At 45.0% G+C, this 23,264-nt stretch overlaps 2 protein-coding genes across 3 annotated transcripts in view; one reads left to right on the forward strand and one right to left on the reverse strand.

The window, feature by feature from the left end:
- The window catches only part of LOC110522644 (protein-tyrosine kinase 2-beta), a 50,316-nt gene extending 49,581 nt beyond the window's left edge, over positions 1-735 (forward strand). Inside the window, exon 29 of the mRNA XM_036976367.1 lies at positions 65-735. Within this exon, the coding sequence (XP_036832262.1) occupies positions 65-295 (231 nt within the window). The 3' untranslated portion in view covers positions 296-735. The remainder of the gene's footprint in view (positions 1-64) is intronic.
- A 548-nt stretch (positions 736-1,283) lies between these two features.
- Positions 1,284-23,264, reverse strand: part of LOC110522645 (neuronal acetylcholine receptor subunit alpha-2) — a 54,684-nt gene continuing 32,703 nt past the window's right edge. For both annotated transcript variants that reach the window (XM_036976370.1, XM_036976368.1), the window contains exons 5-9: positions 15,117-15,318; positions 13,214-13,436; positions 3,749-4,117; positions 3,056-3,471; positions 1,284-2,913 (exon numbers count right to left, since the gene is read on the reverse strand). In XM_036976370.1, the coding sequence (XP_036832265.1) occupies positions 2,788-2,913; positions 3,056-3,471; positions 3,749-4,117; positions 13,214-13,436; positions 15,117-15,318 (1,336 nt within the window). In that variant the 3' untranslated portion in view covers positions 1,284-2,787. The remainder of the gene's footprint in view (positions 2,914-3,055; positions 3,472-3,748; positions 4,118-13,213; positions 13,437-15,116; positions 15,319-23,264) is intronic.

The raw sequence follows: 23,264 nt of genomic DNA on the forward strand, positions 1-23,264 counted from the left end.
AGAAAACAGACTAGTACACAGACCACCATTACCTTAACTCTCTCTCTCCTCCCACCCTGGTCAGATCGAGGGCACCCAGAAGCTGTTGAACAACGACATGTCAGAGTTGATCAGTAAGATGCGTCTGGCCCAGCAGAACGCCGTCACCTCGCTGAAGGAAGAGTGTAAGAAACAGATGCTGACTGCAGCACACAACCTGGCCATGGATGGGAAGAACCTTCTGGATGCTGTGGACCAGGCCAGGGTCAGGGCCAACCTGGCCAAGCCCAAACCGGGAGACCCCATAGTGGGGTAAATACCCACAGCCCCCCCCCCCTCCTCTGATTGGATGATTTACAAGTGTGTTGTTTTTTTTTGTTTTGTCTTCATTGGAGGACAGGTCAGAACCAAGCATGTTGCGACTGATTGGATGGACATCAGTGACTTGCAGGTACAATAGTCGAGATAAGTGGCATCAATATGACTGGCATCAACATGACTGGCATCAATATAACTGGCATCAATATGACTGGCATCAATATGACTGGCATCAATATGACTGGCATCAGTATGACTGGCATCAATATGACTGGCATCAATATAACTGGCATCAATATGACTGGCATCAATATGACTGGCATCAGTATGACTGGCATCAATATGACTGGCATCAATATGACTGGCATCAATATAACTGGCATCAATATGACTGGCATCAATATAACTGGCATCAATATGACTGGCATCAATATGACTGGCATCAGTATGACTGGCATCAATATGACTGGCATCAATATGACTGGCATCAGTATGACTGGCATCAGTATGACTGGCATCAATATGACTGGCATCAATATGACTGGCATCAATATGACTGGCATCAATATGACTGGCATCAATATGACTGGCATCAATATAACTGGCATCAGTATGACTGGCATCAATATGACTGGCATCAATATGACTGGCATCAATATGACTGGCATCAATATGACTGGCATCAATATGACTGGCATCAATATGACTGGCATCAATATGACTGGCATCAATATAACTGGCATCAGTGTGACTAAAAATGTAATGTCAGGATTCAAATGGGCAGAAAAGAGGACTTCCTTGTGTGATATTTGTTTATCATCTCAGTGCTTTAAATTAAAGACATGCTCTGGAACTTTGGCCACGACTAAGTGTTTTTTAAGATCTCCCTCTTTGGGCTGGATGTGTCAATGTGTAGTTCATACATGCATCATCTATGAATTACTGTTTAACGTCAATTAGCCACGAAATCCCTCGTTTGAAAGCGACTGTTTCCTTGAAGCTGTGCCGCTGTCATTTTGCCTACATTTCCCAACACGATGAAAATAAAACCTAACATAACTCAAACGGAAAGCATTTGCATTTCTGCGCAGCCCCCTAGCAATAACAGTTATAGCCAATGAGCTAGTCCCTCACATTTTACTGACAGCTAGCAAGACGCCTGCTGAGAGAGAGAGAGAGAGAGAGAGAGAACACAATTTACAGGGACCACTTTAGGCTCGTAAAGCGCTACTTCAGAACTACTGGCTAAAACGTATAGGATCGTATCGGTCAATCTCTTTTAAGAAAATCATTTTTTTTTTTTAAATAGTCACATTCTCTCTGTCTGCTTAGGTATAACGGAGAATTTACTTGCAGGTTATCTTCCTGCGGTTCTTCCCAGTAATGCTGGCCAGATCAAGAAAATAGTTTTAGTGTGACCAATTCTTTTTTATATTTAGTATATTTTTTATTTTATGGAATGTGTGAATTTGTTTCTAGACGTTTGACTTGATGGATGTACTACTACTTCTCATTACCTTTTTTTTTTTTCAAATCACAATTTTTATAACCGGTTTTATTGTAGATTAATTTCAACTGTGATATAGTGTTGTACTTTGGAAAGGAAAGCATATGCTTTCTGTGCAATTATACAGGATGTAGGAACGTTTATGAAAGCCATGTTTATTCCTATTCATTCCCCCAAAATGTGCCTTTTCTATTTATACAGTCTTTACTACACAGCTACACATTGTTAAAGAATATGCTTTATAATGTTATGGCTGAGTGAGTGAGTGAGTGAGTGAGTGAGTGAGTGAGTGAGTGAGTGTGAGAGAAGTAGTACAAACTGAGTCAGAGTTCACACTCAGAAGTTAGTCTTCTTTCTGCCCCTTACTTCCTTGAAAACAGCCAAGTAAATCTTATTGGATAGAATTTACCCACAAGTCATTGCTTCTCCAATATGAAGCAGGGCATTTAGGGGATTCTATTAATGACCCGGGTTGAACCGGGTTGAGCCGGGTTAGCGTTGATGGAACCATGTGGAACATGGCTGCCTCCCGGGCTCAAAACAAAACAGAAGTTCCGTGGGTTCAGCACGTGGGTTCAGCACGTGGGTTCAGCACGTGGGTTCAGCACGTGTTGTAGGAGTCTGTGTTTTCACATGCAAAAGGGACTTCTTTTAATAACAAAAAGGCTTTACATCAGCCTTCCCAATGAAAACTAGTTTGAAAATTCAAACATATATATTTGATGTAAAAGATATGTTTCCTGGACGATGCACCGTGCTGCCTTGTTGACAACATGACCGAGCGGCGCAGGTTACTGTGGGACGGCGCTCCTCTCTCACCACGCCACGTCCGGGGGACTTAATGCATCTCCCTTATCGGTAGTCATCCTACTAACTTAGTGACGGTCCTTCATCTGTCTCCTCTCCTACCACCGGCCTGTCACTGTAGTGCCAGTCCCATGGTACTCCGCTCCGTGGGCGGGTATCACAGACACCCCAAGGTCCTAGATCATGCCGGCCAACCAGGGAGGAAGGAAGAGACCGATGGTACCCAGCAGACACACGATGATAAACATCCACAGGAAGATACGATCGATCACCATGGCAACGTACTTCCAGTCTTCCTTCACCTGAATGGAGAGACACACTTTTTTAAAAAACGTTTTAGTCAACTAAAGAAGGTGAAACAACCTAACCTAACATACGGAAATAGCAGCTATCTGCAATATGAGTGTTACTCGTGCTGACAGTTTAGTTGTCATAACCACTCACACTAAAGTCAGCGTCCTCTGCCCTCAGGTGGTCTGCGATGTAGTGCAGCCCCTCCAGAGCCCGTATAACGCTGGGAGACAGAGGGAACTCTACCCCTCTAGACTCTGACACCAAGTTATCTATCTTATCCGGTCGCTGGGTGGCGTTAACCCTTCTATTCACCCCTCTTCCTCCTCCTCCCCTGTCCAGGCGGTTCTGGGGCTGCCCTGCCCCTGGGGGTGGGTGGTTCTGCTGGGGTGGAGGAGTGGAGCCCGGGGGTCTGGGTGACGGAGGGCGGAAGGAGAAGTACGAGGTCAAAGCCCCCAGCTCCAGGTCCTCATAACAGGGCGTCCGTCTCTGGGGATCCTCCGTGGTCCCACCTCCTCCATCCCGAAGCCAGCTGGCTGAGGTGCTGAGGCAGGGAGGACGGACTAGGCCTGAATGAAGGAATTAATTCATTAATTGATCATTGGATTTGATACATTTAAACTACATATAAAGTTGCCTCGGTCATGGGACAACAAAACATATATAGAGGGCCAGTTTCCCGGACACATGTTTGTGCCTGGTTTAGGACTAAGAAGCACTTTCAGTAGAAAATCACCATTAAAGAATGGTTAATAGTTCTGGAACCAGGCTTTACCTGTTGTCCTGGAAACCAGCCCTAAAAATCACAGTCTACCAACGTGTTGTTCATGGTCCTGTTATTACCACCTGGTAGTCTTGTGGTGATGGTCCGTCCCTGGTGCCGTGCCACTGCTGCCCCCTGCTGGAGCAACAACAACCTGCGTCTCCGTCCGTCCGGCGCGGGCCGCCTCATGAACAGCCACCTCGGGATCAGGTCCAGGAAGACAGAGTGGACCCAGCGAGGCATCTTATGGGTCCCCGGGGAGCGGTGGTGGACGTTGAGGACAAACACGGTGATGACGATGGAGAGAGTGACGAAGATCATGGTGAAGAGGAGATACTCTCCAATCAGAGGGATGACCAGGGAGGTGGAAGGGATGATCTCCGTGATGAGGAGCAGGAAGACGGTGAGGGAGAGGAGGACGGAGATACACAGAGTGATCTTCTCCCCACAGTCTGGAACAAGAAGGAGGAAGAGGGGGAGGAGGAGGATAAGGAAGGAGAGGAGAAGAACGAGTAGGAAGAGGACGAGGGGGAAGAGGAGGAGGAGGTTCAAGAGGAGGGTGGAGAGAAGGAAGATGAGGACGGAGAGGAGGGGGAAGAGGAGGAACAGGAGGGAGAGGAGGAAGGAGAGGGGAAAGAGGAAGAAGAGGATGTGGGGGAAGACGAGGAAGAGGGAGAGGAGGAACAGGAGGGGGAGGAGGAAGGAGAGGATGTGGGGGAAGACGAGGAGGAGGAACAGGAGGGGGAGGAGTAAGGAGAGGGGGAAGAGGAAGAAGAGGATGTGGGGGAAGACGAGGAGGGAGAGGAGGAGGGGGGATGGGAAAAATAATTTTTGGTCCATCTTGCAGAGAACGGAAATGTATTTTTACACACAACCCAACCCCCCAAAACACACACACACGCATGCACGCACGCACACACACACAAACACGCACGCGCATGCACACACACAAACACGCACACACACACACACACACACACACACACACACACGTACGCACACCCCAAAAGGTTGGAAGCAACAAGTAAGCTACAATGCAATAGCCCTGGAACAGTTGTTAGGTGCCTTACTCAAGGGCACAATAGCAGGAGAGGGTATTTAGGATGACACCTCACTCTACACCAGATTTTCCCATCAGAGCTGGGGACGTTAGCTGGTAAGCAATGGGGGTATTAGCTAAAATGTCAGAAATTCTATTTACACACCAGTGTTCTACCAAAACTAAACTGTTTCCAGAACCAAATTAAGTAGCTGGACAGTAGCTGGTTCTGGGTATTGAGGAATAGGTCACTACCGGCCTACAGAAACAACACGCACACACATTCACACACACATTCACACACACATTCACACACATTCACACACATATGTCAGCAACACTGGTCCTTCTGCTCAGACCACTTCTGTTTTTCTGGGGCAGAGAGGGAAATGGTTGTAAGTTGTCTTTCAGTTTCACCACAGAATCTCAACGAAAGGAACAGAGTAATTTCCCACGTTTTTTTGTTTTTGTAACTTAACAACATACAGCTTTGTTACCATGGCAAAGATAGTCTATACTAGGGCTGTTGTGGTAACTGTATTACCGCCACACCGACGGTCACGAGGCATGAAGGCAGTCAAATTCCACGTGACCGTTTAGTCACGGTAATTAGGCTTCTCCAAGCTCTGATGCTACTGATGATCATTAGTAGCCTACCAAACTTGCCAACTGCCTGGTACTCAGCACTCTATTGTCCCTCGAATCACTCTGACATCAATGCAAATGTAATCGAAAATCTAATCAAACATTTCATGCGAGCCCATGAGCTCATGTTGCACAACATTTCTATAGGCTAAGCAATTGCACGAGTGATGGCCTCTATTAAAAAGAGGAGGATCCCATCAGCTTTCTATAGGCTAGGCCTACTATATTTATTTCTCAACTTTCCTAATATAAAGCACATTGCTTATATTTACAACAGGAGTATAGCCTACCTGGCTGGCATTAAAATGAACCAAGGGAAAAGTGTGCTCCATTCACTATTTAACTGCATAAATGACATGTATTTTTTCACGCTGACCCTGTTTCCAGACAGGTGCATGATAATGGTCCATTCTAAATCAAAACAAATTTCACACGTACAGTACCAGTCAAAAGTTTTAGAACACCTGCTCATTCAAAGGTTTTTCTTCATTTGTACTGTTTTCTACTTTTTAGAATAATAGTGAAGACATCCAAACTATGAAATAACACATATGTAGTAACTAAAAAAGTGTTAAACAAATCAAAATATATTTTATATTTTTGAGATTCTTCAAAGTAGCCAGCCTTTGCCTTGATGACAGCTTTGCACGCTCCAGGGAATCTGGCCACAATACGGACGCAGTGTACTGATCAAATCCTGATCAAACATGTTGATCCGATGACGACAACTACATGTTAATGCAAGGTGTAACCACGGGCATCTCTGACTGTGACTCTCCAGAGGGAGGACAACAACAGGAAGTGGAGGTGTCAGGAGACTGAGAGGAGAGAAGTGAAGACCTTCCTTGACTTCCACACAACATTCTCAGGTAGACATTATCATAGTTATTTCCCATTTCATCAACAATTAATCAATCTGCCACGCTAGTACACTGTAGAAATAGAAACTGTTTTCAAATGGGAAGTGTTGAATTTGTACTTTTTACTGTAGTTTTGAGTCCATCAGGGTCCCTCGGAACACCCCTGATGGTTGGAGTTTTATTTTATTTTACACAACAACAATGCAGTGTCCGACATAAAATGGGATTACTGTTCATTTCAGAGAGGTTAGCACCCTCTAGTGGTGGTAGTCATGCTAGTCCCACAATAACATTGTACTCATCATAGATAGTCAATTATTGAGAATCAGCATTTAACTGTGAGAGTACATAAGTCTTTTCACGGTTTGTCCCTTTATCCACTAAAATTATACTTTTTGACTAATTGTTAGTTGTCTGTGTTCCAGACGAGGCTGGTGAGGGGAGGTCGGCCCGTAATAACGTCTGAAATGGAATGGTGTCAACGTGGATACCACGGGTTTGATGCCATTCCATTGATTCCGTTCTGGACATTACTATAAGCCCATCCTCCCATTTATAAGTGCCACCAGCCACCGCTGGTATTCACCCATCTTTTAATGTGACCAACGTCCCTCTGTGATGCAAAATACCATTCTGTCCCTTATGTGTGCTGTAGTTTTGTTCTCTTATTGATCGAGTAAAAGAGGATATAAATGTTTTTACAATTGATGTTCATCTACGGTCGCTAGTGAACACACCCCTTTGCATGTTTTTTTTCTTACATTTCTCTGCTTTAAAATTATATTGAAAAAAAAAAGTGATTAAGTTCGATTTTCTTTTTCCCTTACAGATCGACACAACATTTTCAAAGTGAAAAGAAAAATTCTACATGATGGGTTCTATTCAATCAGATCCACTTTAGCTGACATCCGCATAGTGGTTCCCTGCATTATACTTAAAGCGGACATTGCCATTGGCTGCACGGAGTCTCATTAACATAAACCCATTCAGCCTTGTTTACAAATTAGAACAGTGGAATTTTGAGATGTAATCTACACCTCAATTAGGATGACTGAAAGCCTTATTATTTTGATGAATGATATTTTTAAATTTGAGTGTAAAAAAAAAATTATATGTAGCCTACACGTTCTTGTTCTGAACTTCTAACGTGAGTCGGGCGGATGTGGCGGATGTGGCTTCATGATCACAATAAGCAGCTGCTCACTGTCCTACACGGTTCCACCTCCAACACCGCCAAAACATCTGCTATATGCTGGGGGATCTGCTATCGTCGGTTAACGCTTGAATCTGATTGAATCTAGGCCCTAGATTTGTGGGTGTGTTTTTCACAGTGTGTCTTAGGAATTAACATTTGTGGGTGTGTTTTTCACAGTGTGTCTTAGGAATTAACATTTGTGGGTGTGTTTTTCACAGTGTGTCTTAGGAATTAACATTTGTGGGTGTTTTTCACAGTGTGTCTTAGGAATTAACATTTGTGTAATTGTCCCACAGAAAATTACAACTTTATGCCAGGGTTAGATTTTCTTTTAGATTAATTTTATTATCTAGATCCTAACGAATTGACCAGTCCCTGCTGGTGACAAGCATACCCATAACATGATGCTGCCACCACAATATTTAAAAATACAGAAAGGATTGACAACATTGCATTCACTCCACATTACTGTATGACAAAGTGAAAAGAAGGAAAACTGTGTTAATTAAAAAATCTGTTTGCAACAAGGCTGTTAAGTAATACTGCAAGACAACAGGGCAAAGCAGTTCCAATACAACGCAACACAGAGTGAAACCCTCTGCATTTTTAAGTATTTTGGAAGCATCATGTTATGGGTATGTTTGTCATCGGACTGGTGAGTTTGTCAGGATCCAAATAAACATAAAAGGAGCAAAAGCCCACAATTTAAAAATTTTTTTTTTAATGAAAATCCGCCTGTCTTCTGAAAACCCAACCCTTTGGTAGAGTTGTATTTTTCAACAAGACAATTACACAAATATTAATGCCAAGTGGTGTTAACTATTCCTGAGTGGTCAATCTTCATTCCTGACTAAAATGGGCTTGAAAAAAATCAGAGACAATGGTTTAATATTCCTGTCCATCAATGATTCCCAACCACATTTACTGAGTTTGAGCAGTTTTGACAAAAACAATGGATATGTTGCCCTAAGTGTTGTGCAAAGTTGGCAGAATCTTCATCGTACATGATTCACGGCTGTAAGGTGCTTCCCCCAATTATTAACTCTGAGGTGTGGAGATATATGGAAACATATATGGAGGCTTAAATATCCTGACCTAGTGAGAAATACATGGGGGAGGCTCAATCAAGCAAGTCGTCTTGACAACTTATGTCATCCTCGCTGGCATCAAAAGTAAAAAAAGAAAATGTCACATCTGCTCCTGCTACGCCCTCTGGTGGTCATCCGGTGTCTTCTTGACCTACAGTTCTTTCCCTGTTCTCTCTCTCCCTCTCTCTCTCTGTGATTGTTTCTGGTGTCCTTTGACAGCTCTTTGGTCTTGGCCATAGTGGAGTTTGGAGTGTGACTGTTTGAGGTTGTGGACAGGTGTCTTTTATACTGATAACAAGTTCAAACAGGTGCCATTAATACAGGTAACGAGTGGAGGACAGAGGAGCCTCTTAAAGAAGAAGTTACAGGTCTGTGAGAGCCAGAAATGTTGCTTGTTTGTAGGTGACCAAATACTTATTTTCCACCATAATTTGCAAATAAATTCATAAAAAATCCTACAATGTGATTTTCTGGATTTTTTTTCTTCTCATTTTGTCTGTCATAGTTTAAGTGTAGCTATGATGAAAATTACAGGCCTCTCTCATCTTTTTTAAGTGGGAGAACTTGCACAATTGGTGGCTGACTAAATACTTTTTTTGCCCCACTGTACATATACATATGAGATGAGTAATGTAGGGTATGTAAACATTATATTAAGTAGCATTGTTTAAAGTGGCTAGTGATATAATTTCCATCAATTTCCATCAATTCCCATTACGTATTAAAGTGGCTGGAGTTGAGTCAGTGTGTCGACAGCAGCCACTCAATGTTAGTGGTGGCTGTTTAACAGTCTGATGGCCTTGAGATAGAAGCTCCAACCTCACTCTACACTCCTGGTTTTTGCAACTCATCTGAGCTACCCCGGTTTCTGCACTCCCCATTTCTCTGTGTTAAACAAACATTTTTGTGCATTCATCCCGGCTTCCTCTTCTGAGTCCGCTCTTGGGTTACCCCCCTTCGCTCATCGTAACAAAAAAAAAGAGTTGATAGGGGACAGAATGCGGTCGGACCATCAAATAATTTGGCACATACATTACTCTTACAGAACTTCCACGTGGGCGAGGATATTGGAAATTTAATCAAAGCCTATTGGATGACAACTTGTTTTTTAACCAGGACAGAATCATTTATAACTGAATTGTTCCGACATAACAGAGGTACAGCAGATCCCCTTATTGTATGGGACACTTTTAAATGTGCCTTTTTTAGAGGCCATGGAATTCAACACTCATCTTTAAAACAGAAGTAATTTAAGTTAAAAGAGTTCATATTAACAAAAGGAAATAGAGGAACTAACATTACAGATACAGCGAGGGAAAGAACTATTTGATCCCCTGCTGATTTATTTCCCTATCTTTAAAACAAGCCATAGAAAGTTGGTTGCAATTTAATCTACCAGAAAATACAGAATAAATATTATGGTTTAATTCAAATATACAAATTTATGTATTTTTTTAAAACTATTTTATAAAAGTATAATATTTGTAACTGATATCATAAATAGGATAAATATTTTTCAATTAAATGTTTAAAAAGGTTATAAGTTTAGTGAATGATATCATAAATATGGAGTTATGTCACACGCAGCTAACAAAAACATATGGAAATGTCTGCTCTACCCAAAATTACAACCAACTAATTGCAGCATTACCGCAAAAATGGAAGAGGCAAGTAGAATGGGCGAGAAAGTAAGGAACTTAATTAATTAAAGACCAAAATTGGTTAAAGAAAATTGTGATGTTTAAAAAGGTACACCAGATTAATTTAAGGACCAAAACATTGACAGCAGATTTTCGATGGTTTATGGTTTATATGAACTAATACACAAAACAATGCTGGATTCAAAACTTTGAGTTTTTTTAATTTAAATTATTATTCAGAATTCTTGCAACCAAAAGAATGTATATATGGGGAATACAACCTTCCCGCCTTTGCAGATTTTGCTGTGATAGGATATTTTATTTTGGTATTGTCCATATGTAGCTTGTTTTTGGTCAGAAGTTCAGGAATGGATGAAGAATTGCAACATTTACCTGGAGCTAACTCTGCAGATAGCACTGCTGGGGGATTTAAAAAATCATAGTGAATCGATTAATAATATAATAATACTCTTAGCTAAATTGTTATCTTTAATTTACAATCTGTAGAATCAATGAGAATAGAAAGGATCCGAACTTTTGTGAGAAAGAATAAGAACACAAAACAACTCTGGAGGTGTGAGGACATACGCAACCAAGACATCTTGGTTTTTATTTGTAATTAATTAGGGAACATTTTCTAGACATTTCTTTTCACTTTGAAAATGTGGAGTAGAGTAGATCACTAGGGAAAGAAATCCAATGTAATGGATTGTTGGATGTAATTTAAAGGCATCAAAATGTGAAGACTGTGCAAGGGGTGTGTAGACTTTCGTTAGGCACCGAATAAAAGTGCATAGTGTTTTGTAAGATGTAATAATAAATATTTTTTTTTACATATGCCCTTTTCTTCTTGCATGTATTATAGATAAATACATTTATTAAGCCATATTTGGTTGATGAAAGACAAGTTTGGCTTTTAATTTGTGAATCAAGTCAGCATAAGAGAAATTATTTTTTTTATTTTTTATTAAATACTTTTTTACTGAAGCAGATTGAAAATAAGCTTAATGCTCTTTCAATATTTGTTACTGAATTTTACTGAACTTTACTGAACTGTTACTAACATAAACTATGTTTAAACTAACATAAACTAATACGTAGGCAATATGTATGTCAAAAATCTTAGTTGTAACAACCTGTAATGTTCCAAAACCTCCACTAGATGGGGATGTTGGCTACATTCTGAATTGTTCAAGTGACAGTATTTCTCCCGTCTCTCTCTTTGCCCCAACCAAGGCTCGAACCAGGGACCCTCTGAACACATCGACAACAGTCACCCATGAAGCATCGTTACCTATCGGTCCACAAAAGCCAAGCATCTTGGAGATGTCGTGGGAATTAACTTACACACATTTGATAAACATAAAACATCTTACATATGTTACCAACAAATTCTGATTATCCCACGACAGAGAGCAAGTGAAATGACGACTACTTCAAAAGGTCTGAGCGAGTGAAGTCACTGACTGAAATGCTACTAGAGTCACCCTTAACAAGCTAGCTGTGTCACACTGTTACTTTCAGAAAAATTCAGAGATTCCCTCTGTTAGCCTACTTACCTGAGGAGAGATAGAAGACTAGGACCAACCTGAAGGGGAGATAGAAGACTAGGAATCTACCTGAGGGGAGATAGAAGACTAGGAATCTACCTGAGGGGAGATAGAAGACTAGGATCTACCTGAGGGGAGATAGAAGACTAGGAATCTACCTGAGGGGAGATAGAAGACTAGGACCAACCTGAAGGGGAGATAGAAGACTAGGAATCTACCTGAGGGGAGATAGAAGACTAGGAATCTACCTGAGGGGAGATAGAAGACTAGGACCTACCTGAAGGGAGATAGAAGACTAGGACCAACCTGAAGGGGAGATAGAAGACTAGGAATCTACCTGAGGGGAGATAGAAGACTAGGAATCTACCTGAGGGGAGATAGAAGACTAGGATCTACCTGAGGGGAGATAGAAGACTAGGAATCTACCTGAGGGGAGATAGAAGACTAGGAATCTACCTGAGGGGAGATAGAAGACTAGGACCAACCTGAAGGGGAGATAGAAGACTAGGAATCTACCTGAGGGGAGATAGAAGACTAGGAATCTACCTGAGGGGAGATAGAAGACTAGGATCTACCTGAGGGGAGAGAGAAGACTAGGAATCTACCTGAGGGGAGATAGAAGACTAGGAATCTACCTGAGGGGAGATAGAAGACTAGGAATCTACCTGAGGGGAGATAGAAGACTAGGACCAACCTGAAGGGGAGATAGAAGACTAGGAATCTACCTCAGGGGAGATAGAAGACTAGGAATCTACCTGAGGGGAGATAGAAGACTAGGATCTACCTGAGGGGAGATAGAAGACTAGGAATCTACCTGAGGGGAGATAGAAGACTAGGAATCTACCTGAGGGGAGATAGAAGACTAGGACCAACCTGAAGGGGAGATAGAAGACTAGGAATCTACCTGAGGGGAGATAGAAGACTAGGAATCTACCTGAGGGGAGATAGAAGACTAGGACCTACCTGAGGGGAGATAGAAGACTAGGAATCTACCTGAGGGGAGATAGAAGACTAGGAATCTACCTGAGGGGAGATAGAAGACTAGGAATCTACCTGAGGGGAGATAGAAGACTAGGAATCTACCTGAGGGGAGATAGAAGACTAGGACCTACCTGAAGGGAGATAGAAGACTAGGAATCTACCAGAGGGGAGATAGAAGACGAGGAATCTACCTGAGGGGAGATAGGAGACTAGGAATCTACCTGAGGGGAGATAGGAGACTAGGAATCTACCTGAGGGGAGATAGAAGACGAGGAATCTACCTGAGGGGAGATAGGAGACTAGGAATCTACCTGAGGGGAGATAGAAGACGAGGAATCTACCTGAGGGGAGATAGAAGACTAGGAATCTATCTGAGGGGAGATAGAAGACGAGGAATCTACCTGAGGGGAGATAGGAGACTAGGAATCTATCTGAGGGGAGATAGAAGACGAGGAATCTACCTGAGGGGAGATAGGAGACTAGGAATCTACCTGAGGGGAGATAGGAGACTAGGAATCTACCTGAGGGGAGATAGAAGACTAGGACCTACCTGAGGGAAGATAGAAGACTAGGACGGTCAGACAGGAGATGAGCAGACAGGGGATGATCAGGTTGATGGTGTAGAAGAGAGGCAGCCGTCTGATGATGAAGAAGTAGGTGATATCAGGGTAGATCTCATGACAGCAGTCGTACTTCTTGGTGTTGTAGGTTCCCACTGCGTTGATGATGGCCCACTCTCCACTCTCCCAGTAGTTGTTCAGATCCACAGTGTTCTAGGGGATAAAGATCAACCGTCCCACTCTATAAAGGCTTCATATGGCATACATAAAAGCTTCATAAGCACTGTGTAGATATAGTTGTTCAGGTCTACTGTATTCTAGGGGATAGAGATACACTTTAATCTCCCGTAGAGGAAAATTGTCACACGCTGCTGGCTCTGATTGGCTCTCAGTGTGGCTTGACAATGACAACAATGGAGTTAGCAAGAGCACAAACAGATCTGGGATCAGGCTAGTGGGCTTGACGATGACAACAATGGAGTTAGCAAGAGCACAAACAGATCTGGGACCAGGCTAGTGCTAATGTAAAAAACGTAAACACATAGACACATAGACAATACGTTACCCATATCATACACACCTTGTACAACACTTGTATAACATTACCTCCTTGACTGACTGACTGACTGACTGGCTGACTGACTGGCTGACTGACTGGCTGACTGGCTGACTGACTGGCTGACTGACTGGCTGACTGACTGACTGACTGGCTGACTGACTGGCTGACTGACTGGCTGACTGACTGACTGACTGATACAATAAATCATTTAGACAAAAATGTGCGAAATGCACAAACTTCACTTTTATGCTGATGATGCTGTTATTTATTGCCGTGCCTCGTCTCTCACAAAAGCTTTCCAGAACTTGCAAACTGCTTTTTATACTGTTATACTGCCTTTTATACAATGGTACCTTGTGTCAACTGAAGCTTATCCTCGATACTGACAAAACTAAACTAATGGTGTTTTCTAAAGCAAGAAATAGACCTCTGAACCTTTCACCTATTACTACCTGTCAGGGCAATGAGATTGAGACTGTAACCTCATATAAGTATCTTGGAATTTTAATTGATGACGGCCTATGTTTTAAATTGCATATTAAACAACTTACAAAAAAATTGAAGCTGAAATTGGGATTTTATTTTAGGAATACGGCCTGTTTTTCGTTTGAAGCCAGAAGGAGGCTAGTAATCAGCTACATTTATGTCTTTACTAAACTATGGGGATATTTTATATATGAATGCTTCCGCTCAGTGTTTGAGATCAATTGACACCCTTTACCATGGCACTTTGAGATTTATTTTAAACTGCAAAACCCTTACTCACCGCTGCACTTTGTATACCAGGGTTGGCTGGCCTTCTCTAGTCACTCGTTGGCTCAGTCACTGGTATACTTTTATTTACAAAGCCATTTTGGGTTTACTACCTTTTTATTTGGCCATTTTTATTGTTCAGAAATGTGGTGGGTACTCTCTTCGTTCGCTGGACTTTATCCTGCTAACTGTTCCAAATGTCCCAACTGAATTTGGTAAAAGGGCTTTTATGTCCTCTGCGCCATCGTCTTGGAACACCTTACAAAATACTTTGAAACTGGAAGAACTTGTCCCGATTGGTGTTTTTAAATCACTGATGAAGGATTTTGAGGCTGATTCCCTGACCTGTCAATGTTTTTAATTTGCTGTTTTATACTCCTGTGAATTCAATGGTTTTTACTAGATTACTTGTAGTTTTTCATGTTGTCTGTCTCTAATTTTTGTAATGACTTGGTGCTGCCTATCTTGGCCAGGACGCTCTTGAAAAAGAGATTTCAGACCTCAATGAGCCCTTCCTGGTTATAGAAAGGTTTGAAAAATATATATATATAATATAATAATAACAAGATAAAACTCCATACCTCGATTCGTTCCAGGTCAATCTTAGCCTTGTCGTAAGTCCAGGAACCAAACTTCATCTTGCAGTTCTGCTGGTCGAAGGGGAAGAAGGTAACGTCTATAGAGCAGGAGGACTTATAGATGGCCGGGGGAACCCAGCGCACCTTCCCATTGTGGAACAGGTGGGCCTTGGTCATGTGGGTTACGGCGAACTCACCGTCCGCACTGGAGGGAGGAGAGGAGAGCAGAACACAACTCAACAGAAAATAGGTTACTGAAGTAATTGTACACGTGAGTCGGCGTCCTATAGCACGGCTGTGCTGCAGTCGTACGTACGAGTCAATAGCCGAATACCCGTAAATATCATTGGCATAGTTGCCAGGCATGCCCTCTGGTTGTTAGCTCGATTGGCATTGTCAGTTCGTGCAGGTTGCTGTGGGCATGCACAGCCATGGCCACGGGGAGTAGTGGTGCCGCAGCACCACCTGGTGGTGAGATGGTGAAACTGAACGTTTTTATTGATGTAAAATGATCACGGTATTGGGATAAGGGAGAGAAGAAAAAACACATCTGTTTTGCAAGCGGTACGTTCACGATAGGCTCTTGTCTATTCAGCTGTGACCGTTTTGTCGTTGGACACGCTAAATGTACGATAGACAGTTTCGTTTGGAGTTGAGTCGGATCTCCCCATCTCTGTCCCTCTCCCATAGGCGACATTTGAGTTTCCAGGTTTGGTGAAGCTAAATACACCTTTTTAATAAAGTATTCCATGCATCTGCCGTTGCATTTACAGACTCATGTAAGATATCTACTATTCCTAATGGGATAGTCATAATGTAGGCTAATTATATAAAACGCAATCACTGTTGGCAACAAAAAAAGACAGCAGTGTTCAATACATGGCTGAGCACCTGGTGGTGTAGAGTAGGCCTTATGACATGGCTGAGCACCTGGTGGTGTAGAGTAGGCCTTATGACATGGCTGAGCACCTGGTGGTGTAGAGTAGGCCTTATGACATGGCTGAGCACCTGGTGGTGTAGAGTAGGCCTTATGACATGGCTGAGCGCCTGGTGGTGTAGAGTAGGCCTTATGACATGGCTGAGTGCCTGGTGGTGTAGAGTAGGCCTTATGACATGGCTGAGCACCTGGTGGTGTAGAGTAGGCCTTATGACATGGCTGAGCGCCTGGTGGTGTAGAGTAGGCCTTATGACATGGCTAAGCGCCTGGTGGTGTAGAGTAGGCCTTATGACATGGCTGAGCACCTGGTGGTGTAGAGTAGGCCTTATGACATGGCTGAGCGCCTGGTGGTGTAGAGTAGGCCTTATGACATGGTTGAGCGCCTGGTGGTGTAGAGTAGGCCTTATGACATGGCTGAGCGCCTGGTGGTGTAGAGTAGGCCTTATGACATGGCTGAGCACCTGGTGGTGTAGAGTAGGCCTTATGACATGGCTGAGCACCTGGTGGTGTAGAGTAGGCCTTCTGGCATGGCTGAGCACCTGGTGGTGTAGAGTAGACCTTATGACATGGCTGAGCGCCTGGTGGTGTAGAGTAGGCCTTATGACATGGCTGAGCACCTGGTGGTGTAGAGTAGGCCTTATGACATGGCTGAGCGCCTGGTGGTGTAGAGTAGGCCTTATGACATGGCTGAGCGGGGATGTCGGCCAACCAGGGATGTCGGCCAAATGAGCAACATTTACGTCTCCTTAAAAACAGCCTATAAAAAAATTACAAAACACTTTTCCTTGTGTTTCGATGTGTAGCATATGCACAACTTTATATCTAATTGTTTTTATTGTTTTTTTTCCCGTTACGAAAACAATAATTGTCCACCTCATGGTTCAGCTGTCAAGAGATTTGAGCACTAAATGTATCAGGGCATTGCATGCATAGACCTATAGACTTAGGAGTCCACTGTATGATATTAATATGAAATGAATCTAAAAAGGATGAGAAGCTAAGGCGTAGCCCCAGAGAGAGATAGAGAAAGATTCATATAAAGGATGAGAAGCTAAGGCCTAGCCCCAGAGAGAGATAGAGAAAGATTCATAAAAAGGATGAGAAGCTAAGGCCTAGCCCCAGAGAGAGATAGAGAAAGATTCATATAAAGGATGAGAAGCTAAGGCCTTGCTCCAGAGAGAGATAGAGAAAGATTCATATAAAGGATGAGAAGCTAAGGCGTAGCCCCAGAGAGAGATAGAGAAAGATTCATATAAAGGATGAGAAGCTAAGGCGTAGCCCCAGAGAGAGATAGAGAAAGTGTCATGTATTGTCATGTTGTGTCTTGTTTCTGTCCTTTCCCTTCACCCTGTCTCCCTCTGCTGGTCGTTATTAGGTTACCTTTTCTCCCCCTCTTTCCCCCAGCTGTTCCTTGTCTCCTCCTAACTACCTCGTCACCCCTTTTCCCACCTGTTCCCTTTTTCCCTCTGATTAGTCCTCTATATCTCTCTCTGTTTTTGTTCCTGTCTTTGTCGGATTCTTGTTTGTGTTTTTCATGCCTGCAACCTTGTCCTGTCCTGTCGGAATCTGCCGGTCCATCTGAGCCTACCTATGTTTTGTTATTAAAGAAGTTCTGTTTACGTTAATTCGCTTTTGGGTCCTCATTCACGCACCGTAACAGAAGAATCCGACCAAGAATGGACCCAGCGACTTCGGATCCTCTCCACTCAGCCGTCGAGATCCAGGGAGCGATGCTAGGCAGACACGAGCAGGAATTGTCTGCTGCTCGACATGCCGTTGAGACCCTGGCCACCCAAGTCTCCAACCTCACAGAACAGGTTCACCATCTCCGCCTCGATCCACCGGCCACTTCCAGGGCTTTCGAATCTCCGGAGCCCAGAATCAATAACCCGCCGTGTTACTCTGGGGAGCCCACTGAATGCCGCTCGTTCCTCACCCAGTGTGATATTGTGTTTTCTCTCCAGCCCAACACTTACTCCAGGAGCACTGCTCGTGTCGCCTACGTCATATCTCTCCTTACTGGACGGGCTCGTGAGTGGGGCACGGCAATCTGGGAGGCAAGGGCTGAGTGTACTAACCAGTATCAGGACTTTAAGGAGGAGATGATACGGGTTTTTGATCAATCTGTTTTTGGGGAGGAGGCTTCCAGGGCCCTGTCTTCCCTATGTCAAGGTAATCGATCCATAACAGACTACTCTATTGAGTTTCGCACTCTTGCTGCCTCCAGTGGCTGGAACGAGCCGGCTTTGCTCGCTCGTTTTCTGGAGGGTCTCCGCGCAGAGGTAAAGGATGAGATTCTCTCCCGGGAGGTTCCTTCCAGCGTGGATTCCTTGATTGAACTCGCTATTCGCATTGAGCGACGGGTTGATCTTCGTCACCGAGCTCGTGGAAAGGAGCTCGCGTTCTCCGTTGCCCCCCTCTCCGCATCACTACCATCTTCCTCTGCCGGCTCGGGTGCTGAGCCTATGCAGCTGGGAGGTATCCGCATCTCGACTAAGGAGAGGGAACGGAGAATCACCAACCGCCTCTGTCTCTATTGCGGTTCTGCTGGTCATTTTGTCACTTCATGTCCAGTAAAAGCCAGAGCTCATCAGTAAGCGGAGGGCTACTGGTGAGCGCTACTACTCCTGTCTCTCCTTCAAGATCCTGCACTACCTTGTCGGTCCATCTACGCTGGACCGGTTCGTCAGCTTCCTGCAGTGCCTTAATAGACTCTGGGGCGGAGGGCTGTTTTATGGACGAGACCTGGGCTCGGGAACATGACATTCCTCTCAGACAGTTAAGGGAGTCCACGGCCTTGTTCGCCCTGGATGGTAGTCCTCTCCCCAGGATTCAGCGTGAGACGCTACCTTTAACCCTCACTGTTTCTGGTAATCATAGCGAAACCATTTCTTTTTTAATTTTTCGTTCACCTTTTACACCTGTTGTTTTGGGCCATCCCTGGCTAGTTTGTCATAATCCTTCCATTAATTGGTCTAGTAATTCTATCCTCTCCTGGAACGTCTCTTGTCATGTGAAATGTTTAATGTCTGCTATCCCTCCTGTTTCCTCTGTCTCTTCTTCACAGGAGGAGCCTGGTGATTTGACAGGGGTGCCGGAGGAATATCACGATCTGCGCACGGTGTTCAGTCGGTCCAGGGCCACCTCTCTTCCCCCACACCGGTCGTATGATTGTAGTATTGATCTCCTTCCGGGAACCACTCCCCCCCGGGGTAGACTATACTCTCTGTCGGCTCCCGAACGTAAGGCTCTCGAAGATTATTTGTCTGTAGCTCTTGCCGCCGGTACCATAGTCCCCTCCTCCTCTCCCGCCGGAGCGGGGTTTTTTTTTGTTAAGAAGAAGGACGGGTCCCTGCGCCCCTGCATAGATTATCGAGGGCTGAATGACATAACAGTGAAGAATCGTTATCCGCTTCCTCTTATGTCTTCAGCCTTCGAGATCCTGCAGGGAGCCAGGTTTTTCACTAAGTTGGACCTTCGTAACGCTTACCATCTCGTGTGCATCAGGGAGGGGGACGAGTGGAAGACGGCGTTTAACACTCCGTTAGGGCACTTTGAATACCGGGTTCTTCCTTTCGGCCTCGCTAACGCTCCAGCTGTCTTTCAGGCATTAGTCAATGATGTCCTGAGAGACATGCTGAACATCTTTGTTTTCGTTTACCTTGACGATATCCTGATTTTTTCACCGTCACTCCAGATTCATGTTCAGCACGTTCGACGTGTCCTCCAGCGCCTTTTAGAGAATTGTCTTTTTGTGAAGGCTGAGAAGTGCTCTTTTCATGCCTCCTCCGTCACATTTCTCGGTTCTGTTATTTCCGCTGAAGGCATTAAGATGGATCCCGCTAAGGTCCAAGCTGTCATTGATTGGCCCGTCCCTAAGTCACGCGTCGAGCTGCAGCGCTTTCTCGGCTTCGCGAACTTCTATCGTCGTTTCATCCGTAATTTCGGTCAGGTGGCAGCTCCTCTCACAGCCCTTACTTCTGTCAAGACGTGCTTTAAGTGGTCCGTTTCCGCCCAGGGAGCTTTTGATCTCCTCAAGAATCGTTTTACATCCGCACCTATCCTTGTTACACCTGACGTCACTAGACAGTTCGTTGTCGAGGTTGACGCGTCAGAGGTGGGCGTGGGAGCCATTCTTTCTCAGCGCTCCCTCTCTGACGACAAGGTCCACCCTTGCGCGTATTTTTCTCATCGCCTGTCGCCGTCGGAACGTAACTATGATGTGGGAAACCGCGAACTGCTCGCCATCCGCTTAGCCCTAGGCGAATGGCGACAGTGGTTGGAGGGGGCGACCGTTCCTTTTGTCGTTTGGACTGACCATAGGAACCTTGAGTACATCCGTTCTGCCAAACGACTTAATGCGCGTCAGGCGCGCTGGGCGCTGTTTTTCGCTCGTTTCGAGTTCGTGATTTCTTATCGTCCGGGCTCTAAGAACACCAAGCCTGATGCTTTATCTCGTCTCTTCAGTTCTTCAGTAGCCTCCACTGACCCCGAGGGGATTCTCCCTGAGGGGCGTGTTGTCGGGTTGACTGTCTGGGGAATTGAGAGGCAGGTAAAGCAAGCACTCACTCAAACTCCGTCGCTGCGCGCTTGTCCTAGGAACCTTCTTTTCGTTCCCGTTCCTACTCGTCTGGCCGTTCTTCAGTGGGCTCACTCTGCCAAGTTAGCCGGCCATCCTGGCGTTCGGGGTACGCTTGCTTCCATTCGCCAGCGTTTTTGGTGGCCCACCCGGGAGCATGACACGCGTCGCTTCGTGGCTGCTTGTTCGGTCTGCGCGCAGACTAAGTCCGGTAACTCCCCTCCTGCCGGCCGTCTCAGGCCGCTTCCCATTCCCTCTCGACCGTGGTCTCACATCGCCTTAGATTTTGTCACCGGACTGCCTTCGTCAGCGGGGAAGACTGTTATTCTTACGGTTGTCGACAGGTTCTCTAAGGCGGCTCATTTTATTCCCCTTGCTAAGCTTCCTTCTGCTAAAGAGACGGCACAAATCATCATCGAGAATGTTTTCAGAATTCATGGCCTTCCGTCAGACGTCGTTTCGGACAGAGGTCCGCAATTCACGTCTCAATTTTGGAGGGAGTTTTGCCGTTTGATTGGGGCTTCCGTCAGTCTCTCTTCTGGCTTTCACCCCCAGTCTAACGGTCAAGCAGAACGGGCCAATCAGACTATTGGTCGCATCTTACGCAGTCTTTCTTTTCGCAACCCTGCGTCTTGGTCAGAACAGCTCCCCTGGGCAGAATACGCCCACAACTCGCTTCCTTCGTCTGCGACCGGGCTATCTCCTTTTCAGAGTAGCCTCGGGTACCAGCCTCCGCTGTTCTCATCTCAGTTCGCCGAGTCCAGCGTCCCCTCCGCTCAGGCTTTTGTCCAACGTTGCGAGCGCACCTGGAAGAGGGTCAGGTCTGCACTTTGCTGTTATAGGGCGCAGACTGTGAGAGTTGCTAATAAGCGTAGAACTAAGAGTCCTAGATATTGTCGCGGTCAGAGAGTTTGGCTCTCCACTCAGAACCTTCCCCTTAAGACCGCTTCTCGCAAGTTGACCCCGCGGTTCGTTGGTCCGTTCCGTATTTCTCGGATCATTAATCCTGTCGCAGTGCGACTTCTTCTTCCGCGATATCTTCGTCGCGTCCACCCGGTCTTCCATGTCTCCTGTGTCAAGCCCGTTCTTCGCGCCCCCGCTCGTCTTCCCCCCCCCCCATCCTTGTCGAGGGCGCACCCATCTACAGGGTCCGTAGGATTTTGGACATGCGTCCTCGGGGCCGTGGTCATCAGTACCTAGTAGATTGGGAGGGGTACGGTCCTGAGGAGAGGAGTTGGGTTCCCTCTCGGGACGTGCTGGACCGTGCGCTGATCGATGATTTCCTCCGTTGCCGCCAGGTTTCCTCCTCGAGTGCGCCAGGAGGCGCTCGGTGAGTGGGGGGGTACTGTCATGTATTGTCATGTTGTGTCTTGTTTCTGTCCTTTCCCTTCACCCTGTCTCCCTCTGCTGGTCGTTATTAGGTTACCTTTTCTCCCCCTCTTTCCCCCAGCTGTTCCTTGTCTCCTCCTAACTACCTCGTCACCCCTTTTCCCACCTGTTCCCTTTTTCCCTCTGATTAGTCCTCTATATCTCTCTCTGTTTTTGTTCCTGTCTTTGTCGGATTCTTGTTTGTGTTTTTCATGCCTGAACCAGACTATCGTCATGTTTGCTGCAACCTTGTCCTGTCCTGTCGGAATCTGCCGGTCCATCTGAGCCTACCTATGTTTTGTTATTAAAGAAGTTCTGTTTACGTTAATTCGCTTTTGGGTCCTCATTCACGCACCGTAACAGAAAGATTCATATAAAGGATGAGAAGCTAAGGCGTAGCTCCAGAGAGAGATAGAGAAAGATTCATATAAAGGACGAGAAGCTAAGGCCTTGCCCCAGAGAGAGATAGAGAAAGATTCATATAAAGGATGAGAAGCTAAGGCGTAGCTCCAGAGAGAGATAGAGAAAGATTCATATAAAGGACGAGAAGCTAAGGCCTTGCCCCAGAGAGAGATAGACATTCATATAAAGGACGAGAAGCTAAGGCCTTGCCCCAGAGAGAGATAGAGAAAGATTCATATAAAGGACGAGAAGCTAAGGCCTTGCCCCAGAGAGAGATAGAGAAAGATTCATATAAAGGACGAGAAGCTAAGGCCTTGCCCCAGAGAGAGATAGAGAAAGATTCATATAAAGGACGAGAAGCTAAGGCCTTGCCCCAGAGAGAGATAGACATTCATATAAAGGACGAGAAGCTAAGGCCTTGCCCCAGAGAGAGATAGACATTCATATAAAGGACAAGAAGCTAAGGCCTTGCTCCAGAGAGAGATAGAGAAAGATTCATATAAAGGACGAGAAGCTAAGGCCTTGCCCCAGAGAGAGATAGAGAAAGATTCATATAAAGGACGAGAAGCTAAGGCCTTGCCCCAGAGAGAGATAGAGAAAGATTCATATAAAGGACGAGAAGCTAAGGCCTTGCCCCAGAGAGAGATAGACATTCATATAAAGGACGAGAAGCTAAGGCCTTGCCCCAGAGAGAGATAGACATTCATATAAAGGACAAGAAGCTAAGGCCTTGCTCCAGAGAGAGATAGAGAAAGATTCATATTAAGGATGAGATGCTAAGGCCTAGCCCCAGAGAGAGATAGAGATTCATATAAAGGAAGAGAAGCTAAGGCCTTGCCCCAGAGAGAGATAGAGAAAGATTCAT

This window comes from Oncorhynchus mykiss, chromosome 4 (assembly GCF_013265735.2).
Source record: "Oncorhynchus mykiss isolate Arlee chromosome 4, USDA_OmykA_1.1, whole genome shotgun sequence".
NCBI lineage: Eukaryota > Metazoa > Chordata > Actinopteri > Salmoniformes > Salmonidae > Oncorhynchus > Oncorhynchus mykiss.